Source organism: Thunnus albacares, chromosome 9 (genome assembly GCF_914725855.1).
Source record: "Thunnus albacares chromosome 9, fThuAlb1.1, whole genome shotgun sequence".
Lineage (NCBI taxonomy): Eukaryota > Metazoa > Chordata > Actinopteri > Scombriformes > Scombridae > Thunnus > Thunnus albacares.
The window spans coordinates 33,943,376-33,968,408 of NC_058114.1; the positions used below are offsets into that span (position 1 = coordinate 33,943,376).

Sequence of the window (25,033 nt, forward strand, 5' to 3'; positions counted from 1 at the left end):
GTTAAGTTTAAGGAACATTTCTGGTAAAAGATACCAATGTTGAATGTTAAGGAAACAGGAAACATACTGCAGTAGCCAGTGTCAAAGTTTGACCCTGTGTTGCCCGTCCATCCAGTCCGACCTCCTCCCTACGAGGTTTTGTTGCTCTATAACCATGTCACACTACTTCTGCTTTTGCTGCTAATAGACAAGAGTCTGCAGCACTGCACTGTATGAAGATGGAATGTGTTTTGCATCTATAACACTGTGTATGGGTCTTGTAAACAAATGTTTAAAAAAAAAATACAAATGCACATAGAGAGTGGTTATATTCAGAATCAGAATCAGGTTTATTGCCAAGTAGGTTTGCACATACAATGAATTTGCATACCAGTCAAAAATAAACACAAAATAAAGTGATCCGAAATAACATAGAAAAGAAAGAAAGAAATTTACAATAAAAAAAAATGTAAAATATAGGGTCCATGTCAGTGGGGGTCCTGGGTCTTGTAGATGAGATTACAGTAACAGTGGTGCCACGTGGTTTTACTGTACAGTCAGCAAATATCTCAGACATACACACTGTAAATTCAGTACATTCGTATCTGTGCGTTTGTTTTCATAAGGTGCAGGAAAACTAATTTAGGCTCCATACATGCTCCATGCAAACTCACACTTCCAGCTACGCAAGATGGATTTCATGTGTCATTGCATTCTAGATTGTGTCACCTGAAAATTCATGATATGATCCAAGCAAGAGCTGCAGTCTGAGCATTGCAGCGAGGGTCACCGTAGCATGATACAGCAAGAGAAAGCTGACCCCTGTTGTTTGGGTTCACTTCTGCTCAGAGCAATCATGCTGATCAGTTTGATGAAACTCTAACTGAACTTTGTCACTTCAGGAAGTCTCCATCCTTCCTCTGTGAGCAGTTCAAAGGTCACACATCACATCTTCTGTTGTCTATTTTTCTTTCCTCTGTGCAGCAGTACACATTCCTCCACAGACGACATGTTTGTTCACTACTGTGGTTATGAAAACACTCAAAGTGATTAGATTAAATCAGCCTATTGAGGACTGAGATTGATCACGTCCACCAGTGTGTAAGAGCTCGTTTTGAGTATGTTCACCAGGTCTGTGCATTTCCACCAGCTGGACCAGGCATTGCCATTTGTATTTGCGTACTTGAACGGAGCATGGTTGCAGCCTTAGAATTGTGTTTCTTCCATATCTACATGTAAGTATATGTGATGCAGAGCATCTGAAGTTACCGAAAACATTAAATAACACATAAAAATCACCCAAGTTCATTTTTTACGTTGTTTCAACAGCATTCACCAAAGTTTATGTGAAAGTTTATGTGTGTTAAGACCAACCAATTCAAAGCCAATCAGGACTTTTGTAACGTGTATTAAAGCTAAGTCAGTAATTATTCTCAACTGAGTGAATGTGGCAGCAGGTGCTGAGTACCGGCCTGGCTGTGCCATCATCCATTCCACATGCTTCACGCCTGGCTGTTCCTCTCTCTGTGTTTACCTGCTTTGTGTTTTGGCAGTGGAACTGCAGCACTGTGAGTGTGATTCCACTGACTCTGTAACTGATCTACACGTCAGCCGAGCGCATTAGCTGTAATGTGAGTGGTTTGTCAGTGCAGTGGAAGCCTTACCTAACAGGCTGTTAAATAAGATGTGCATTCAACCTCCTTCTCCATTGTCATTATTATCAGTTGTAGGCTAGGGGGCTGCACAGCCGCCCAGCCAGTCAGAAAAGCAGCAGGATATTAGAGTCCTTGCCACTGCTTCATTTTGTCTGTACATGTGTCTGTGTGTGTGTGTGTGTGTGTGTGTGTGTGTGTGTGTGTGTGTGTGTGTGTGTGTGTGTGTGTGTGTGTGTGTGCATGCGTATGGGTGTGTGTTTGTTTTCCAGATGATGTGAGATAAGTAGTAGGAGCGTAAAAGGTCAATCATGAATAACAATCTTCAGCATGTCATTATTCAGCTAAACCTGCGCCTGCATCAATAGAGACCAATCATCAGACAGCATAGTGAAAACTTGCTCAGCTCATATCAGCACACACTAACACCATCACTGGAACACAGGCATGAGTTTCCATCTCATATACAGCGATGATAGAATCTATAAAAGTAAAAATAAATAAGTTGAAAATACAATTTAAAGAAGCATATTTCATCATCTGTCATAATCTCATGTTACAAATCACATAAAAATGAGAATTTCTGCAGTTTGCCCACTTTATTTACAATATGATACAATGAGTACAACCTGTTGCTCATAAAACACTATCATATTACAGACACTTGAAAAACACTCACCCCTAAAACTTACCATAAATGTCAACAAAACTAAGCATCTAGAGAAGGAAGTAGTAAAGTATTAGACAAAGTGAAATTTTGGCCTGATGGTGGTGCGAGAATAAAAGTCAGGGGAGCACCAGTTAAATAAATGAACAGTGTAAGTAAGATAAGTTATTAGGATTCATCCTCTGGGAGTTATGATGTTTATGCTATGAACTAAATTTCATGGCGGTCTATTCAATAGTTGTCCTCATTTTTGGACCAACTAACATTGCTATTTCTGGAGCCACACCACTAAAAAATAAAAATAAAACATCAATACATAGAACATGTTTCCACCTACCTGTGTTTATGTGTATTTAGAGTTTGCAAATGAAAAGTAATAATATAACAGATTCCTCCGAAAAAAAAGCATTGAAGTAAAAGTTTTAAGGTGGCAAAGTTGGCATATCAAAACGATAAAGATTGATGTCATCTGTTCACTTTTGATGCAGTACTACCATAGTGGTCCCGTATGTATGCTAGTGGGGAAACATCCTAGGCCTTTGTCCCAAACCCTTACTGCATACTGTAGCGTTCCTTTCATCACTGGATGTGCTCTTTGTTAATATCAGGCACTGAGCTGGTAGGTGGAACGCTGGAGGGGATTTGGATGAGTCCAAACAGCTCAGTGTGTATCCGGGGGGGTGTAAAGATCATCCAGGGCTTTTCATATTACAGAGCCAGAGGCTGAAGGAGGGATGACGAATTAGTTTCTGTGTCACATTTATTGAACTGGACTCTTCACCCCGAGCTCTGACAGGCTTTCAACTACAGAAAAGAATACAGTCGCTGTTGTAATAAATGATTATGTGCTCTCTCTCTCTCTCTCCCTCCCACCTCTGTATATCCCTCTCCTCCTCTCCTCCTCCTCTGCATGTCAGTCTGTGGATCCAGGACAGCAGTTCACATGGGAGCACTCCAACCTGGAGGTCAATAAGCCAAAGAATCGCTATGCAAATGTTATTGCCTACGACCACTCCAGGGTCATCCTCACACCTGTGGATGGTGAGAGACACACATTCACACTGTTAATTCTTTATTTTCCTCCACTGCAGAGAGAACCAGACCTTCATTTAGAACAAGCTTTATTTCTGATTTCCCTTGTTCCTCTGTTTTATGTGTATTTCATCATATTTTAGTAAGAAGCCCTCCTTTTTTCTGACATGCTCTCATTTAATATGCTTGCTAACATTGTCAAACATATTCCTTCCTGCAGGAGTTCCCGGTAGCGACTACATCAATGCCAACTACATTGACGGCTATAGGAAGCAGAACGCTTACATCGCTACTCAGGGGCCGCTGCCGGAGACGCTGAGTGACTTCTGGAGGATGGTGTGGGAGCAGAGGACCTGCACCGTCGTTATGATGACCCGCCTGGAGGAGAAGTCACGGGTGAGCCTCATGTTGACTAATAGTACAAATGATACATGAAGACATTAGTCAATAGGCTTACAGTGTATTTATCAAATTGGGGGCACAAAGCACTTTAGATACAGAAATAGAGCAAACAAAAATCATTGATATAGCAGAAGTCAACCACTTCATCCATTTTTTTCCAAACAAACTAAAGTTACCTCCTTAAAAACAAGCCCAGGCCCACTCTAAATGTTTACTTAGAAGGGAGAGGGTGGAGCTTAACGATGCAGGGTGGGGCTCTTTGTCCACAGGTGGGCGGAGCTGTGTACTGTTGCAAGAGGCAATAGCTGTGTCCCAATTCAGGATCTCTGCATCTTTGGAAGGACACAGTCTACAAATGCTTGTCTCTCATAGACCGCCAGGCCGGAAATGAGCGTCGTTAAATGAGACGACGGTCTGGTCTGCAGAGGATTTCCACCTGCATCACTAGCTGTTCCCACCCTCATCCTTGCGTCACAAAGCACCACTCCTGTTACCTAGCAACCTTGACAGCTGCAGTTGACAACTGGGACACAGCTAGTAGAAATGGAGTCAGAACTTTTAATTTTATTATTATGGCAGCCCATCCAGGTCCAGCAGCACCGCCAGCGACTTCCTGCTCAGCTGAACCATCTTTATGTACAGTCTAATATCTATATAATTTAAATTTAAGACGTTTTAAGGACCTGCAGACACTCTGTTATTCCACTTCTGATGTACTTTAGTTATATGGTAAATAGTCGTTAAGACCACTGTAGGCTAAATGAAATAAACAATGTATTAATAAACAATTACTTTATTATAATTCATTCAACTAATCTCTTGAGTAGAGAGAAAAGCCTTTCTGTTCTCTCCTCTGTCTCTCTGCAGCAGCGTACCTGCTGACAGCAGCAGTTCTGCTTCAACACATCTGTCTGACTGTACTCTGACAAAATCATCTCAACTCAAAGCTCCACTTATATTTTTTTCTCACAAAAAACCTCATCGACAGAGAGGCAGTAAATTATGATATTCAGTCTGTTATTCAGTATAATGTAACTATAATTACATGAATGTGGCCGTTGTGGCTCTGTGGTTATCATGCTACCTTTGCACAAAGGTTTGTGGTTTTTTAAGATAAGACAGAAATTTGAACTGCTTTCAGTGCCACAATGTTCACTTTTCACACAAATAATGTTTGTCACTTACTTGAAACACGATTTACACACATATAAATATATCCTTATGTTCACTACTACAACTCACACTTTACAAATCTAAGAGCAGGTTACTTTTTGAGCAATTGTTGTCTGGACCAAAAAGATTTTTTCCTATACACACTCATTCCTAAAGAAACACCTGTAAAATGATCATTACAGTTTTCTGACCATCACAAAAACATGATGAACAATAGGACTGTGTCCCATACATCAGTCAACTGAGACACTGTTCTGTAGTGTACTACATCAGGCTGTAGCTCCAGTGTTAGAGATTCATCCAGAGCTTGGCTCTGCAACAGCATCACCCTGTTGGTAGACATGAGGTATGGCAGATGAGAGCCAGCAGGGCAGGGGCAGAGCTCATATGAGTAATGATGTCAGCCCTCCTTCACACTGTTAATAACTCCACAACCAAAGGGCAGAACTGAGTGCCACAGCAGGGTGCCATTATTATTTCTGACAGAGACCATCAGCCCTCTGCCAGAGCCAATAACACCCATCTGTGGTTCAGCCAGAGGTGCAGGAAATATTAGGTGCTCTCTAACCTGTGACTCAGGTAATGGCTGCTGCTGATATCCAAACACAACCTGTCTCTGTGTCCACTGTCTCTGCTAATGTGAGGGTCTAATGGATTGCAGTTAATGTGCATCAAAATCAGTGCGGCTACAGTAAAAAAAAAAAAAAACTACAATTAATTAAAATTTTGTAACAACTTTAGACCTTTAGGGTAACAGTGTGCAGTGTCAGTGGCTGATAATCTAAAGAGTAACAGACTCGGTAGCTGGTAACCTGCTGATGCTAGCCAGCCAAAATAGTCTGCAAAACTGGCTGACTTCCATGCTACAGAGTTATATAGAATCGGATGGTGCAACACAGCAACTTTATTGCTAGATGATATTAAACGATTTTGCAAAACCTTGGCTCATGTTCAATGACAAAATTAACTAGCAAATACAACTACAATATTGTTAAGGTTAGGGCAACTGAAACATTTGGGTAAGGTTAGGGAAAGATTGTGATCAGGATTTAAAAAAGCAAACAATATGTGAATGTAAATTCTTTGCTGCAAAATCATCTAATATGAACATAAATCGTAGGGATACTGACCTGGACACAGCTAATATCATAGCTGCCTCTATTGTGGTTCCTGTCACTACTGTCAAGATGGTTTCAATTGGTCAAAAGCACCAATTCACCTGTGGAAATTTGAGGAATTTAACTCTGAAGACAGTGCAGAAGTTTACTTAGCCGTTTGTTGTTCCAACAATTTTCAAACCCAGAGAAATCAGTCATTTTAATCAAGGTGACGGTCCATTTCATTTGGTCACCTGTCAATGGCCTCATACCCCTCTACTAAAGAGTAAACACACACAAGATGCATGCGCCGGCCTTGTGGTTGTCCACTACAATGGCATCTACCAAAGAGTATGTTGTGGTTGTCCACCAGAAACTGTCATAAATGTATTCAATTTTAAGACACATTTTTACAATAAACTTTTTAGATGTTGGTCGTTTTTAATTATCTTTTAACCAGATGAATGATTTTAGTCATCAGATGTCTGGATCTTAAATTATCAGAGAAACAAGCTGGGCAAACATTAGCAGCCCCTTGGGCTCAAACTCCACCTTTTGTTATTGTTTTGATTGAGAGACCCCCTAGCAGCAGAGCTTACATATTTTGTGTTTAAGTCCTCCAAAACCTACAGTATATTAGTGTTTTCTGATCTGATGCCCCAATCAGCAGGACCACATTGTTTGTCAGTGTAAGTGTAAATTTTGGCCAAGGGAGGAAAGATAAAGGGACCTAAATATCTACACCAAATTTCATGAAAATCTGTCCAGTAGCTGTTGACCTGTCCTGCACTGTATTAAAGATTAAACAGCAGTTGTTAAAGCTGAATTGAACTTAGAGCTTTAGAATTGGGATAAATTATTTAATGGACTGTGGTAATTTAATCGCTCAATCTGTAGAATCAGGAAACAAAGCAGCCATTTACAGAAAGTAACACTGAGTCAGCAATTTGCATTTTAGCTCTATCAGCATTTCAGTGAATTGCTTATTACTTTACATTTTAAGCAGGTAGTAGTATTATAGATTATCTTTGGAAGTAGTTTTTCCAATCCTTAGAAAGAAAACATACACGAGATGTGAGTGCAGAGTGGAACTGACAGCACCATCAAGCACAATAATTCCTCACCTAAAGCCTTGTTCCTATTAATGACTATTGAGAAGAACACAACTGGAATGTGCACATTTATTATAATACCAAGCATTAAGTAGCTCATGTATCCAATCAGTGCCCTCCAGCAGGTATTCACCTTCTAGTCATGTAAAAGCAGGCCACAAGCAGCCACAGAACACAATCACCCTCCCTCTGCAGTGTTATCTGTTCATTTTTACTAACTCACTGCAGCGTTCACTAATGTCACAGGCTGACATTTACACTCTCAGCTCATCCCATCTCACCACTGGGAAATGTCCCATGACTTATTAAAATGTAAAATATATTACAGCACTTTCAGAAACAAGAAAACATCAAACACTTGCTAAATAATATAAATGCTGCAGTCTGAAGCATCACTGTGACTGTAACTGCACTGTGTCAGTGCACAAGTGTCTGCAGTTCCATGAGGTCAGATTAGACCTTAGATCAACTGTAGCTCCACTAGACACTAAACACTAGATTCTGACTGCAGGAAAATCCTGTCTGTATTGAAGTAAATGGGAAAATGATTTCTCAACAAGAGAATAGGAGTCTCAATAGTTAATGTCACTTCTTCTAATGTGTGTCTTGAAGATTTGTAATAGTATTCTGTCATTAAGCAAATATTAAAGGGTTATCTTTAGTTATCTCAACAACAACATGGGTTATATTTTTGTAGCTCAGGCCATCACTTTTATAACACTGTAGTTATAGAAGTGATGTAATTCCTGAGTTTGCATAACATGGCAACATTTCTGCAAATACAGTAGATCCAATGGGGCATGAAAAAGAGCAGAAAAGAATGTTGCTAATAATGATTTATTGCACAGGAGAAGCGAGCATGTTTTAACTGTGATGGTAATTTTACTCTTCATTTTTAGTTCTAAATAAGTTTATCGTATCTGGGGGTTTGTTTACAACCTGTCTGATTGTCAAACAGCATGTGTATCTTGAACCGTTGGACTGTCAGCAATATTGCCTCATTCTCAGATTAATTAGGTGAATACAGTTTTGTGGTGTAAGAAACTGTAGTTTTCCTTTATGTCTTGACAAAAGAATGTTTTGGGTGAATGTTTTCCCCAATAAACAGATCTCATCCAATCACAGCCATGGTCACTACTTTTTGTTTGCATAACCTCAGTTCTTCTCAGGCTCGGCACCATTGCCCAAATTTTCTTATTCTAAACAACTGACAAGATGGCAGTGAGCAGTATGTAAAACTGTGTCCCACTTCTATATCACATATGATTTCTAATCCAGATTTGAAATATGTAGTGTTTGTCCTATTGTCCCATGTGTTATGAAAGTGGGGTGCAGCTTAGAACTCATGGCTTCAAAAGCCACTGCAGATGCTATGACCACACTTTTCTCTCTTAGACTAGCAGCTAGCAGTGTTCACTGTACCAAACTGAACAAAGTCTGGATTATCAAGTGGGGAAAGCGAGCAGGTCCACTGGGATCCTAACACCCTCAGGGGACCCACATTTTTGGTAACTTGTTTAATTACAACCACTCAAGTACAATATAAACTGAAGGGCAGGCTTTGAGCTGAGGTAACCCTTCAACAACACAAACTGTCATGTTGCAAGTGTGTTTATTTGAATTGATGTAAAACTGGATGTTATTTAACACTCATTATATATAAATGGATATTGCTACAGTATATTCATATAGCGTTGAACCAGTTTGTTCAAGCAGTGGCAGAACTATTTATTGATTACTCTTAGCTATCTATTCTAACCATTATAATCATTAAAATAGATATTAGAGGTGTGAAGGAAGGTAGTTGCACACTCAAAAAAAACATTTTGACATAACAGTACCCTGAAGAAGACCCCAAAATGTCATGGCTTCCAGTGTGTGACTACCTTCCTTCACACCTGCACTTTCATGGTGGTCAGCCCCTCTGCAACACTGGTGTGTGTTCCTCTTCTCTTTCATCCAGAATAGATATTACAACCATCACCATTATATCCATTTATAAGCATTAGATATATACAGTATTTTAACCACTCATCTATCTTTTCATCTTTATCATCATTATTATTTTATCTTTTCATATTTTTGTCTATTACATCCAACTAACTATTTCAACCATTTTTTCATGACTTTTAGCTAACTGTTTAGACTTCTCTGCTCGCTTCTTTTTAACCAGTTTTCATGCGTACTGAACATAAAGTGTAGTGTTCAGGTTCAGGTGTTAAAGATGACTCAATATGCAGATTTTTTAAATCAAATTGCAATTTCCATGTTTCGAAATTAGTTGAGCTACTTCACAGTCTTTTCATATATCCTGAAAACTGCAGAAGTACCTCTGGTTGAGAATCACTGTTGTGTGAAAATCTTGTTTTAAGTCCTTTATTATTTTACTTTTTAGTGGGCTTACATGGTGCATAAACAGCATAAACTTATTGACAGACAGAACATTTGGGTCTAGGTATTGCTTCAGCATGGGTATACAGTGTCTTGTGTTGTGTGGTGTGTGGGTAACATAGTAGTTTAACCTGGACTTGGCTATCACAAGACACACAAAACAGTCACCACATTTTCCATCCATATGTTGTTGAAAAAGACATGAAATCACCACAACAACTTAACATTAATGTTCTACTGTTGCAAATGTACAATCTTTACCCACCAGTATGAATGTAAGTGAAATGAAAGTAAGCTAGCCAAAATCCACAAGCAGTTTGAATTGTGAAAAATGTGAAATGAAAAAAATCAGTCATGTACTAGAACTGGAGTGATAACTAGTGTCAGCAGGGGCAGTAAATCACATTCAATCAGCTGGTCTGACAATGTTTCTACAAGGCTATAAGCATTTCAGACAACAGCCAGGACCTCAGACAGACACTACAGGCTCTTAAAGACATCACATGAATGTTGAACCTTTCAGCTAACATAAAATCTGTGTTAGCTAACAGATACCTAGTTAAATATAGGAGGGATAAGGTCTGGAGTACACAGCTGGGTAAGAGGTCACTTGTCATAAAAATGTAACCATCATGCTGACAAATGATCAATGCTGTTGTTTTTCTGATGAGGACAGCATCTCAGATTTCTAGTATGACTTGTGTGTGATTTTTTTTCCAGGTGGTGAACAAGCTCTTCACACACCTTTTTACCAAAGCCCATGTTGCCCTGCACTCAGCCACGGGCCTTCGCCAGACAACACCCCCACCCCCTCCCCCACCACCACACACACACACACACACACAAACACACACACTGCCTAGGTCTATGAAGCGTAATCCCTCCATCTGTTATGCCAAGCTCCTGTGGCCTGGCATTCTGAGGCCACCAGTCCCCTCAAGTCAGCACTGATGTCCAAATGTATGTTCCTGTCCCCCACTGTCACCCTCTGAGTCCATCCCTCCCACAGCCAAGAGTGTAATAACAACAGCAACACTAACAGGGCACACGCTGATTGTACCAATTAGCTCTATGACTCAGTCTTTTTAGTCTGAGATGCCCTGTTTAAACACTGTGTCACTGCTACTCCTTTTTGTGTTGCATCAGAGAGCTCTTATTGTTAAAGGATTAAGATGCTGATACTGTAAATGTGCGTACACATGCAGCAGGTTAGTAATCAGATTTCTCCCTCACACCTGACCTTGACCTTGTTTTGGAACCGTAGCTTTCTTATTTTGTCGTAGTTCTTAATTTTACAAATAGCCAACTGTTCAGCTGTAGAAACCAGCTCCTTTACTGCTTGCAGCTGTGTTGCACTCCAGCTCCTTCGCTGCTGCTGGAGTCTATCTGCTGCCAGTCTAGTCGCTCGGCCAATGTCTTCAGGATGCATGAGTGTAGTGTCTCACTTGAGACCTTTGTCCTGAAAAAGCCTGGTTATGCGTTTACCAAGAAATCATCTTTCTTCATGAGAAACCTAGCCAGGAAATCCCCTCTCCAATTACAAAAAGTGGTTTTCATGTTTACATGATATTTAAAGAATCAAATTATCTCAGAAAGCCGACTGTAGTCCTGTTATTTAAGTGCATGTAAATGCACTGAGTGATTCCCTTACAATCTAAAGGCCCTCCTAGATGCTGATATGTTAATTACACTCTACAATACTTCATACATATGACAAATGTGTCTTTCTTATAGCCAATCAACACAGGAAGCATTCTTCACGTCTGTCCCTCTCGTGTCTCACAGAACAAATATGTTTACATTTTATTAAATGTGTCAGTCTGATTTTTTTTTTCCCCTGGTGCTTTTAGTGGAATCTGCACAGACAGCTGTTTAAATCACACAAATCTCCTGTTGTTATATGTTCTGAACTTATTGACAATGTCTATATTGATTGATCATGGCTCCCAGTCTGCCTATGAGCTTGCCTTCCCCCTCATTCACTGCTGTGTGTGGGGAAATAGAAACTCATGAATCAATAAATACAAACAATGTTGATTTCTTCTTGAGGAATCTACATGAAAACTGTAGAGAAGATGAAGTCTTTCCAGTAGTGGTGTTAAATATGTCATATTTGCCCTGAGAATGACACTAAAGAAAAGGCTCATTAAAATCAAAAGGTTTAATCCTATAGAGAGAGTGAATGTGCTCAGTAAATTTCAGGGCAATCTGAGATATCTTGTTTTTAGATTTGAGACTGGCCACAGGGTGGTGACCCATGACCTTTCTTCCAAATCATTAGGAATTGTCCTCTGGGGATCAAGAATATCTACACCAAATTTCATGTCAGTCTGGCTAATACTTGTGAACATCCTCTTGACCAAAGTGTCGGTGGATAGATGTTCAATAGACGGAGGGATGGTCAGATGAACTGTCAAATTTCAGAGTAGTAACAATTTCACTCCTCTCAGTACTTCTCTCTCCCTCTCAGATTCATTCTCTCTGTGTATAACAACAACAACAGCACTATTTTAATGACCAAAATGACCTATGTGTGTTTGTATGCAGGTAAAGTGTGACCAGTATTGGCCTAGTCGAGGCACAGAGACATATGGGATGATTCAGGTGACCATGCTGGACACTGTGGAGCTGGCCACCTACAGTGTACGCACCTTTGCCCTCTATAAGGTGAGAACTGTAGACAGGATGTATAGTATATGCAGTATGACTATGTAGGGTTGGACATTAAGTCATGATAGTGGAAGGCTTTGGTGGTTTGCATCTCTGATCTGTTTTCATCATGTGAGACTCCCACATTAATCAGTCCATTAATTGATTACTGCAATGCATTTATGTTTATATAGTTTAGTTGAAGGCTACCTAATCAAATCATGGACTTTTTCATGTGTTGCATGAATAGGATTAGTTTTATTTTCCTGCAACACCTTATGAAATATCTCATACTGTATAACGAAGGATTCCCTCTCCAGAACTGGCAGGTTTTGGTGGCCTTTAAGACACCATAAGGTTGAAGAGAAATTTAAGATCTGGAATATCAGTGTTGCTATTATGAACAAAAGCACATGTGCTCGTTCTCTCACAGAATGGCTCGAGTGAGAAGAGAGAAGTTCGACAGTTCCAGTTTATGGCCTGGCCTGACCATGGAGTGCCTGAGTATCCCACCCCAACACTGGCCTTTCTACGCAGAGTCAAGGCCTGTAACCCTCCAGATGCTGGGCCCATGGTGGTCCACTGCAGGTGAACTACCTCTTACACCAATACTGAAGGTCTCAGTGTGGTCCAAATAAAGTCTGTGTTAAATTATCTAACAGCATCTGAAACCTTTCCAGTGGCATCCAACAGTGTTTGTAACTTTCTGAATATGCCTAAGCAATTACATCCACTTTACACAGTGATTAACCTGTTGAGTTGTTGGCATGTCAGTCTTCTCACAGCTATTTCTATCATTCATGTGTACAATCAAGTGCCAACAATGAATCATACTGTAGGTGTACATTCCATGGGTGCTCAGGAGCTCAGACATCCACAGGTTATTGTGTAGGAATGTGTACCGTGGGGCGACCATATCAGGAAAATAGTAAGGTTAAACAAAGATAGATAAAACTTTCAAACATAGACCATTGCTAAGTCAGTGAACATTTATGAAGCACCTCGTCTATACCAGACCTTTTGAAAAATGTATATGTTTTCATCAGCCCTAAAAAGGACACAAGTAGAATCAGTTCTTGACTTGCAATGACCAGTATTGGTATTAGCAATGCCAGCCAATGGAAATGATCCAGTGTGCACTGTTATCCCCTTCTGTACAGTTTATTAAATTCAAAATAGATATGAATACAAAAGAAGTGTTCAACTAAAGATTCATTATGCCAAAAGAAAAAAAAAAACTATCCAGATATTCTTGGTACATTGCACATTGCACACTGATGTTTACCAACCCAGCTGCAGCTGTGAAGTTTTATACCAAACGTATCAAAGGAACAAGAGAGGCAAAGATCTGAAAATCCAGTCCAGTTTTCTCAAGGCAGAGTGTTCCCTCCTGCTGTGCAAGAGACTTTCACTTCACTTCTTCTGGGGAGTGATGAGCAGTAATGTCACAATCTAGCACCTCACGCCATAGTGAAGGGCTGAGGCAATGCCATGGTATTCATTACACAACATGTGTCTGGCATGGTAAAAACTTTCTTCAATAATTCATTTTAACTAAATGTAAGTGTAGCAGACAAAATAAAAGCCACTAAAAATTCCTATAACTTGCCTCACATTCAGTCTGAACACACCTTACCAGTAACTCAAGAGGGCTCATAACATGACAGCAATATCGAAAGTTTGCTAATATCAGCTATCATTAGCCACTGTAAGCTACTGGTCATACCCACCAGTAAAGTTGTAGCAGCAAAACCTCTGAGTGTATTGAATCCAGCACTGTGTTTTATTGCTTATGAATTCATTTTCATTTGTAAGAGGAAGACTATTATTTCTTCTTTCAAAAGTAAGATAGTCTCACTTAAAGTAATGTCCATTCTTGCAAAATAGGTATGGACATGCATGATAAATCACCATTTATATTGGGTGTAAATGGGGAAAACAAGTTGACAGGTGCATCAGTATTCTTTGTATGCAACTTGACAATCATTTTTTGCTCTGCCAGTGCTGGTGTGGGCCGAACAGGCTGCTTCATTGTGATCGAAGCCATGCTGGAGAGGATGAAACATGAGAAGTCTGTGGACATTTACGGCCATGTGACGTGTATGCGAGCCCAGAGGAACTACATGGTGCAAACAGAGGATCAGTACATATTCATCCACGAGGCCCTGCTGGAAGCTGCCACATGTGGCAACACAGAAGTCCCCGCCCGCAACTTGTACGCCCACATCCAGAAGCTCACCCAGATCCCCCCTGGAGACACTGTCACCGCCATGGAACTGGAGTTTAAGGTAGGTACCTGTTGTTTTTGACTGTTTTCAGCTGGAATGCATAGTAAAGTTGTACAGCTTGGTGAAGTATTTTAAAGGGGAACTCCACCGATTTTACACATCTTACTTACAGTTTGCTCATGATGGAGAGTACTACTCAGTATGTGAAAACAGCTGTATGATGTCTTCTGTGGCTCTGACAGAGCTGTGTAGAAAACAGCTTAAGTGACATCTCTTGAGACTGTTATAAACTCTATTATGGTTTCCTAAGAACATATTAACTGTATAACTGTTTGGTTGTAATGTGGTTAATATTGTAATATTGGTTATGATAAACTCTCCAGGCCACGTTTCCCAATTTGGGGTTCATAATCCCAATGGGGTCACAAGATAAATCTTTCAGATCATGAGCTGATTAAACTAAGGAAAAAAGAAACTAATTGTCTCCTACATAAAATTGTGTATTTTTCAGAGTTGGATTTTCTTTTTTGTTGTCATTGTTGTTGTTGTCAAAATACTGGTAACTTTAAGCCCTCAGGCCCCTAAACATATTTAAATTAAACAATCTGAGGAGGTTTTTACTACTACTAATTCAATCAGGGAAGACACAAGTTTACATGAATTCAAAAGCTTTTTTTGATAGTCTTCGGCGTTGACCCTGTCAATGAAATGGATGTATAGGAATGGAGAAGGATCAATAGCATCCAATCAGAGTTCCCCCCACCCAGGGGAACCATAGACAGGGCCTTGACAATGGGGGCAGAGGGGTGGTGGAGGGGTGAAGTACTGATGCGGCATAGACTGCAATGACAGCAGAGAGAGACAGCAGGAAGTCTGTCTGTAAAATCCAACCCATGGATGTATGTTAAGAGCTGGAATAGGGCACCGCCACTCAGCCTTGTAGCCAATCTTTCCCAGTGGCCACTCATGGTATTGCAGCGAAAAATACCCCTGCGGCCCAAAAAGCATTATCCTCATAGACCACCATTGTAAAAGAACCATCTGTAAAACTGTTGACAGGACACCTCAAACTGCAAACAAGGTCAATTATGACTCTTTCTATTATGAATTTTTGATCCACGGAGGTTTTATATTTGTAAAACTTTGCTTGAGCCGAAAAAAGCTATTTAAAAAACCATGATGTCATCACAATGTAAATGTTTTTCTCCCACGGGCAGGGCCAGAATTACTGCGTATATCAATGGGCCGCACAATGCGGAAGCTAGAAACTTTTTTTGGCCCCAGCCAAGCGATTCTTATAGGACTGAATGGGCGCCATTTTTTATCCGGCATCCAGCTCTTATATTACATCCATGGTGCAACCCCCCAAGAACAGCGCTGGCTTGTGAGAAGATTCTGGGGTAGTGGCCACACTCTGTACTGCAGGATCACATGATGCAAAAACTTTTTCCCATATACAATCATTACAAAAGAATGTCTTTAAAAGAATAAAAACGTTGGGTTACACCCAGAAATAACCCTTTGTCTAATCTGAATTTGGTCAATTCAGTCCAACAAAATTTGAAAAGTCTGGTAGAGTAATGTCAATAAATAATTTCCTGTCATTCATGTGTGTGGATGGGGGGGCCATCTTGGAATACTGTATTCAATTTTCTTAACACATCCATAGTAAACTGTGATGGATGTTTATGTACAGTTTTGATAATAATTCTACTCTTCACCTTCATTTTTTCTTCCAAATACTGTACATTTTTCTATTCTGTCCAACCTGTCTGATTATCTGACTGCTGGACTGTCTTGGCCCATCAGTTCTTTCTTTTTAGGTTCTTTTTAGTGATATTACAGAGTTCCATATCTCAGTAACCTCTTAAATTTAATTTAATAATTAATACAATGTTATTATAACCAATAGATAAGAGGACCCAAACTATGAAAATTAGACGCAAATTGTAATAAGCAGGAATAATCTGTAATTAATTAATTACCTGTAATTTGTCTCTTGTAAGCCCCACAAAGTGATGAAAGAGTGCAATACTAAATGGGAGTGCCCATTTAACTGTATTATACAGTGGGAGCCGGGATGAGAGGAAGGATTTTCATCCTCAGCCTGTATAACACAGATGAATTCCTTCTTAGAGGAGAAGCATTCTGCAGTGAGAACTTAACTTCTGAGCTTCAGATGACAGGCGGAAGCAGAGGGAGAAGGCAGGAAATGCAGAGGGAGAGAGTGATAGAATGAAGGAGAAGAGGGACGGTTCAAACTGGACGTCTGACAGCCTAAAGATAAGGTCCTACTGGGTTAGGTGGTTTTACACGGGATGAGCTGCAGCACTCCACTGTCCTCGGCTGCTCGCTGCACACTGAGCGACACCACAGTGATTTAACCAGTCCCGTCTTGGGAGGCCGTGACGCGACCCAAATTATGCTGCTTGTTCAAGCAAGCAAGACGTCTGTAAATCCGGACAGAGCATAATTAGGTTTTGATCCTCAGCTCACTGCAAAATTCTTTTGCTAGCACTTCTCAAATTGACACTTGCCCTTGCAGTGCAGAGGAATCCCATTAGGGCCTGTCAGCAAAGCTCCCCCCTCCCCCACCCCCCCCCCCATCCCCCCACACACACACATAAAAAAAACACTCTCTCAATTGGGATGTTGCATTCAAAAGTTTTATTCTCATCGGTTTGATACACATTGGCACAAGCCTGTCTACTTCAAATGTGTGTGGGTTTGTTTTGACTTTTCAGTGTCTTCAGGATGAGTTTTAACATGGTGTGGCATCAGGCTGTTATTTGAAGTCAGAGAACAAAGGGGATCAGCTCAAAGTGTATCATTTTCATGCATCAATAAGAATGTTAGCTCCCTGTGCCCTTTAACAACCTTGCTCACACACCACACTCCACTAAGACTGGTTATATTAGCACTTTAAAGGACTGGAGGCAGACAGTGGAGATGGTGGGCGTAGTTATAAAGCTGCAACACCAGTCACCTCTGGGCTGAGGATCGGGTGTCCTCCTCACTGTCTCCGCAGAAACTGGCCAACTCTAAAGCACATACCTCAAGATTCATCAGTGCCAACCTGCAGTGTAATAAATTCAAGAACCGCCTGGTGAACATCATGCCTTTCGAGTCCACCCGCGTCTGCCTGCAGCCAATCAGAGGGGTGGAGGGCTCCGATTACATCAACGCCAGCTTCATCGACGGATACAGGCAAGTCCTCGGAAATCATTTCATCGCAGAAATAGACATGTAAAGAGAAGAGTAAAATATTAAAAAATTCTGGTTTAAGGATGGTGGTTGTAGTGCTAACCAGGAGCTTCTCAACAGCTGCACCTCTAATGAGCGTGGAGGTGGACCTTTTCTCTGGCAGCTGACAGCAGTAAATTACAGGCTGACATGGACTCAAGCCTTTCACTGCCTCCCATCCTTTTGTTGTGTGACTTGTCAAAACAAATTGGTCTCACTGACAGCCCTGTTAATTTCCTCAGTTTTTTCTTCCTATAAATGGATATCTTGTTTGAGATAGGTGACAAGCCAGAGAAATAAACTATTACATTTCTATGATGATTTTTAACCCAATTGGCCCTCAGGAGACAGATGTCAGACAATCCTTTTGTACAAAGAGAAATGATTTCTTCTTTTTACTTTTACTTTTATTATAGTTTAATGAATGAAAACTACGTTACAAACCAATTTAGTAATTACAGATATTTACACAAACCTACTGACTGACAATTAACCTTAAAGGAATTGTTCAACATTTTGTAAATACCGTTACTCACTTTGTTTCTAAGAGTAATATGTTGGATACCAATCTCATTTTTGTGTGTTAAGCACACAGCTGGATTCAGCATATGTTGTGTAAGTTAGCCTAGCTTAGCATAAATCTAGAAGCAATGGGGAAGCAGCTAGCCTGACTCTAGCTGAAGTTCAAAAATACAGCTATCGACACCTCTACAGCTCACTAATTAACATCTTGTATCTAGTTTGTTTAAGCCGTACACAAACAGAAATGTAAAAATTACAATTTTTTATTTTTCTTGGAGTTAGCCTGTGGCAATTATCTCTGGACATTTATCCATCTGCCCAGTACTTATGTGTATGGGGCTTTTTTCCCGTCTTTATTCAAGAGCGAGGTCTTTGGATTTGAGAGCATGATTTATTGATTTCATGTTCAGATTTTGTAATTCTTTCCCACAAAACCCTGTCCTCGCACTTAAATAGCCACTGCTTGCACTTAGATTTGTTCTGCTTCTGCTCAGGCTGTATGCTTGTATATTGTCGCTTGCACAGATTTCCTGCACTCCAGCTTCAGCCCTTCTCCTCACACTCAGGCTGTTTCTGTTGGTTAGGTATGTTAGGTTTAGGCATGAGGAATGAGATGGTTAGGGTTAGACTAAAAATATCAGGGTCAGAGCCAATCAGAGGCAGAGTAGGGATGCGTCTTCACAGAATGCAGGTAGGAAAAAAAAAGGCAGGGATCATTTCATTGGTCAACACTACACCTGACATCCTATTTTGACGAGGTTATTGCATAAAAAATCTGAGAGCAGAGGAGAAATCTGAGAGCGGATGTTTCACGAGCACACAGAAGCAGCCTGAGTGCGAGAAGGGCTGAAGCTGGAGCAGGAAATCTGTGCTAGCTACAATATATCTGAGTGCAAGCGTACAATTTAAGCAGTAGCAGAGCAATCTGCACGCAAGCAGGGGCTATTTGAGTGTGAAAGCAGGGTTTTGAAGGAAAATCTTAATGTGAAATCAATTAATCATGCTCTCAAATTGAAAGACCACACTCTTGAATAAAGCCCCATGTCTGTGTAGAGCCTACATTTGGTGAGTATGGGTTTTGGTTTTGGTCTCTATAAAGGCATGATGGGACCAAACCTGGCACTTCTGTGTGACAGAGTGGAAGCTACACACAATCAGTTTGTATATAGATTCCTAGTGCATTTATTGGGGACTATTCACAGCAGCGGATGAATACTGTAGAATAACACCAATATTCTAAATCTATCAATCAACATGAACAGTGGGACTGGCAATGCCATAAAAATCTGTCACAGTAAATACAGATACAAATACACGTAATGACATCAGAGTACAGACCTAGCTATTGCTAACATTGCACAGAACCTGGACTGTCTGTCTCTCTCTGTCTGTGAAGCAAGGTTTCATTATTTATCCACACCTCCATTTTTTCTACATTTGCGAGTGTCTTCTTGCATGTGTCAACAAACCATTGTGACAGCTATATAACAACCATACATATTAGACGTCAGCACTGATACTGTCGTATGTCAGTTAAACAGCCAATCACAGGCCTCTCAGAGAAGAGTACCTTTTATGAAAATGTAAAAACTAATTGGAAATACTTCTCAGTGCACTAGCAGAGTAAAGCAGAGGCTAATGAATAAGGACTTCCCGTTTTTACTTGTAGAGAGGGTGGGTGTATCTTGTTCTCAGCTGTCAGCACCTAATGAAGTCCCCTGGGCACCTTCACCTAAGGCAGGATGGGGAAGGAGGCAGGGGTGTCCTGTAATTCTTCTCTAATTCCTGTTGCAGTAATTAAGAGTGGACTGAGATAAGGGGAGCTCCGGCTCTCTCTGAGCTCCGTCTGTAAAGTGCACAAAGTGGATTAGGATAGATTAAGGTGAGGGGGATAGACATGATTATGATGATTAGTGAAGGTGTCCAGTGACCTCTGGATATATCAGCTGTAGTCATTCTCCTCAGTGCCTCTCTGTGGTGATGCAAGATAAAAACTCAAACAGTAGGCTTACACCAGTATATCATCACCTGTACATTAGAGAAGATTAGAATAGAACAGAAGCCCTGCTTAAACCACTCATTATCCTTTTGGTAGTACTCCTTTTATAAGGGCCTATTAACTGTGTAACTGTTGATTGGCTGTAATTTGTCTAATATTCAGGGATTTTTCTGGATTAATCTGGAATTCCAGATTTTCTGACCGGAAAATGTGACCAATGTGAAACATGCAGATCCATGAAAAAAAAATAAATGAATTGGGGGGCAGCGGAATTATGTGCACATTGTTTGGTGTATTTTACAAGATTAAGTGAGAATGCACATTTATTTTATTTTCCGCATGCAACCTTCAAAGTACAAGCACCCTTTAGCCGCCAGCTGTCTTTTGCCAATCACATGCCTGAATATTTAATGATGATACTGGTTAATTACAGGTTTGGCCATCGTTTCTATAGGTTATGATAGAATAGATAGATAGAATAGAATTCCCATAATGAATCTGTAGGTTTTAAACAAACAGTTTATCCAGATGATCTAAACCACTTTATTAGGAGGTCAAACTGAGCGTGAGTGCACCTGAAATGTCTGTAATACTAATTTCACAGAAAACTTGAGTGCACACAACAGTAAGTACAGTAGGTCAAAGGTGAAGCAAGAAGTGGATGTTTCACATTTGATTTGTCTTCCAAATGAGTTTGTCTAACCTGGAGGTTTGTTTACCACCTGTCTGATCATCTGACTACTAGTGTTTCTTGACCCAATGGAATTCTTTTTACTAATGTTGACATTACAGCATTATCATTACTGATAGAAATGATGGAAATTAGACCCAAATTGTAATAAACCAGAATTATCTTTTAAATCAAAGAGGGGTACATGCAAGCTGTCGGTTTGGTTTCAGAAGTGGGGGGACACAATGAAGTTTTTAAAAAAACTCATGTTTCGTTAAAATCATGTTTAGTTTCCTTGATAAAGATGATAGATAAAGTTGTATTTGAATCTTTACTACAAGGAGTACTGTGTTTTTCTATCTTATCCATCTGACTGAACAACCTCCACCAGCAAGGCAGCAAGGTAGGACAGCCTGTATTTAGCCTAAGAGGCAAAACCCAGGGCAAAAAACTCTACAGATATGCTGGCTGCAGCACCTGCTCTAGTTCCAACAAAACACAGCAGCTTTAGCTCCTCAGTTTATATTTGATTGTTGTATTATAAAGTATTCAAATAATAACTCCAGTGCTTGTTGCACAGGGGTAAACCAGGGGCGGAAACAGAACCAAAAACAACAGCGCCTCCAGCCATCACTGGCACACACGAATGATAGAACATTGGTGTGTACAGATATCATAAATAATGTGTGTGTGTACGTGTGTGTGCTGCATTCACACCGGCTGATGAGAATTACCAAAGTCATCTGCTGCATGTGTCGACACTGCCCCCTAGTGGTTTTGTCCTGTAACTACTTCAAGTGGATTGCCCAGAGCCTGGCTGAGCAGCTGGGATGGCATCTGTCATTTTAACAGTGCTGTTAAAAAGGTTCTGTGTTCAGGCAAAACCATTTAAATATTAGTGCACACATTACCAACAGCTGACTCACCAAATTTACTTTAAGTGGGTGTTTAAAATGAAATATTTAACTCCTGAGAGGCTCACTCAACAGTTGTGAGATGTCATTGCCTGGAACTAGAAGCTATGAAGGGATGTTTGGCTAAACTGAACGAACTGAAGTTTTATTTTTGCAATATTATTGCAGGTTCACATACTGTAAATATGTATGACAGTAATTCAAAGGGTTCTATTCTAAGATTTATTTTGATTTTCAATTTATGTATGCAAAAACTTAAGAACATAATCAATTGACATGATAAGGACCATAAAAGGCTCCTGTGTTATTTGTGTGCTTTTTGTGGAAGGCAGAGCAAGTTTATTTGTATTTTGTATTTTATTTGTACAGAATAAACAGGAGAAAAAATAGTAATAGGAATAGTCTTTTATTAAATAGTATTAAGACATATAATAGATAAAAGACAGTGGCAAACAGAAAGGTTACATATGTAATAACTGCATTTATTAAGTAGGCAAATATAGCTGTGTAAAAATCTAGTTTTAATCCATTATTTTGGTTGATATTGTGTTTAAATGGCGCATGTTCACAAATCTGCAAAACAGCAGCAAAGGCACCACGTTATTCTAGAGGAATTGTACAGCCACAGTAGTCTCTGTGAAACATAATTGAGATCCTGTATGTTTTTAACCGCATTCATTGTATTGATTGGTATTTGTGTGCACTAGTGCATACAATGTTCCCAGATTGGATGGTCTTCTTTGATTGTTTTCTTTGATTGTGCAGGTAAAAGCAGGTAATTTGGGTTACTTTGCATTTGGGTGGTTTCCCTTGGTAAAAAGAATTTACACTTACCTTGATATGTGTCAGATGAATGAAAAATTGCTCTCCTAAATGAAAATCTTCTTTTTTATGACTGGGCATGTTTGATGCTCTGATTGGGTTATTAGGTTTTAGTCAAATCAGTGGCAACACTGACAAAGTGGGATGAGAGGGGGACAACAGGGGCCCTCAGCTTATTTTTGCCCTTGGCCCCCCCTGCAGGTTCATCCAGCTATGCACGTCCATGAACAAAACTAACCCAATCACAACCTAGACTAAACAAACTAAACAACAGTATGTTAATGCTTTTTGATTACCATTTATGATGTCATTAACATGACTGTATGTCATCATTTACCCACCTGTTATTTACCTCAGCATCATTATTTATCTGCCATCACATATACTTTTATTACAGGAAAATGAAATTCAGCTCAAGAAGCACAGTTAGAGCTGAAGAGGAGGAAAGTTGAAAAGAAAACTAAATTAGAGTGCTGCTGCCAGGACCCTGAGGAGTAAACACAGCCGTGTCTCTGTTCCAATTTGCAGGCAGCAGAAAGCATACATGGCCACCCAGGGCCCGTTAGCTGAGACCACAGAGGACTTCTGGAGAATGTTGTGGGAACACAACTCCACCATCGTAGTCATGCTCACCAAACTCCGCGAGATGGGACGGGTAATACACCATGCCTCATGTCATGTCCTGTTATATTACATCAAATTGTAGGGCCTTAGGCCTAAAGATCATATATGATATTCTGGTTTTAGATGCATCACACCTCTAATAAAAATAAGAATAATTATAATTTAGATAATTAAAATAATTAGACTTTCACTTTCTTTGTACCATATTTAAGCATTATTATTTTATGTTTGAGGGGATGTGAAATGTGTCTACAGTTTGTTAAATCTGTCATTTAAAAGGATCTTCTCTAAAACAATACTAGATTGTACTTATTTTTAGTAGTTGAGTGGTTAACTCATGATTAATGTACATGAAATGCGCTATTATTGACACTATTTTAATACTTGATAGTAAATGTAGAGAGAATATATACCACTTAACATATATTTGACTATACTAAATGCACTTCAGTGTGCTATTTTTTCATTAAACTGTATGTTAAGTATGTTAACTACATCTTTTACATTGTGTGTATATATATATTGTTGATGTTTTTTAGCATGCACTTTGCATGAACTTAAATATCACCCAATATCTTTTCGACAACTTTTGATGTACATGTTTTAACAGAAATATTAGTTCAATATACTTAAAATGTATCAATACCATACCTGAAAGTGTCATTTAAGTAAATTGTTATATTTCGATGTCTATCTTAAGCACAAAAAAAGTGTATTTGAATACAGTTAATTATAATTTAATAGCATGTGTAGTCAAGTATATTTTTAGTTGTACTACTTTCATGTCATGAAAGTGGGCCATTGCCCTGGGACCCCAGGTTCACTGTGTACTATCACTGTGCATTATTAATGGGGCCCCTCGTTAGAGGGGCTCTTTGTCAAAATGTAGATTTAAATAAGCACAATCTAATTTCATTTAGATAGTGCTGAAAGGGTGCATATTTCAAGATAAAGTTTAGTCAATTTACCACAAACTAATTGGCTTACAAACCCTGGAGCCAGGTGGTATGCAGGCATAGGAGTACTGGCTGTTTTCTGGACACAGGCCCTGCCTTTACTAAACACAGAGGGACCACTTGTCCCTTAAGTAACTGCCAATTAGCACAATGACATGATTACCCACTTTAAAGTATAGTGGTTTTATATTAGTCTCCAAATGCTATCCCTGAGAAAATACAAAAAAGATGCACCACACATTGTGATATATGTCTTCTGTCCATTCTTTAGGAAAAGTGCCATCAGTACTGGCCTGCCGAGCGCTCTGCACGCTACCAGTACTTTGTTGTGGACCCCATGGCTGAGTACAACATGCCTCAGTACATCCTGAGAGAGTTCAAAGTGACAGACGCCAGGGTAGGTTCTCCTCAGTGAAGTTTTGCTGTTGTTGCGTGAGGCAGCAGAGGGAAGATGGCTGCAGCTCAGCTCGGTTTAATTGGAAAGGACATCAGGGCCACTTAGGGCTCTATTTTTGTAACAGAGTGTGTTTGCACTGGCAGAGTGGCTTTTTCATCGCATGCACGAGTTTCTTTTTCTGTGCCTGTGCCTGTTCAGTATTTTGATGACTTTGAAATTCACTGCACCTACAGTAAGTGGGAGGGTTTGGAATGTGCACTGCCTACACAGGCTACAGAGATGACTGCTTGGAAAGAAGAAGAGGTGATTTGATTGGTCATGACTGAGACCAGGTCTGCTACATCTGTTGATGATGTACAGTATGCATCACTGCACAAATTTCTACCAAAAATCTGCCACTGTGTGCGCTTATCATGTGTGTGGGGGCTTTGCAAGAAGAGCCATTGGTTCATGAAATACAGTCTACAGTCTGTTAGCCAACCAGAGACTGTCTAAAGTCTACCA

At 39.9% G+C, this 25,033-nt stretch overlaps 1 protein-coding gene across 12 annotated transcripts in view; it reads left to right on the top strand.

Annotated features, from left to right (window-relative positions):
• ptprfa (protein tyrosine phosphatase receptor type Fa) overlaps nt 1–25,033 on the top strand; it is a 378,163-nt gene that overhangs the window by 346,971 nt on the left and 6,159 nt on the right. For all 12 annotated transcript variants that reach the window (XM_044360537.1, XM_044360536.1, XM_044360540.1 and 9 more), the window contains 8 exons: nt 3,216–3,339; nt 3,551–3,726; nt 12,053–12,172; nt 12,588–12,742; nt 14,157–14,442; nt 17,411–17,589; nt 23,081–23,207; nt 24,404–24,529. In XM_044360537.1, coding sequence (XP_044216472.1) covers nt 3,216–3,339; nt 3,551–3,726; nt 12,053–12,172; nt 12,588–12,742; nt 14,157–14,442; nt 17,411–17,589; nt 23,081–23,207; nt 24,404–24,529 — 1,293 coding nt within the window. The remainder of the gene's footprint in view (nt 1–3,215; nt 3,340–3,550; nt 3,727–12,052; nt 12,173–12,587; nt 12,743–14,156; nt 14,443–17,410; nt 17,590–23,080; nt 23,208–24,403; nt 24,530–25,033) is intronic.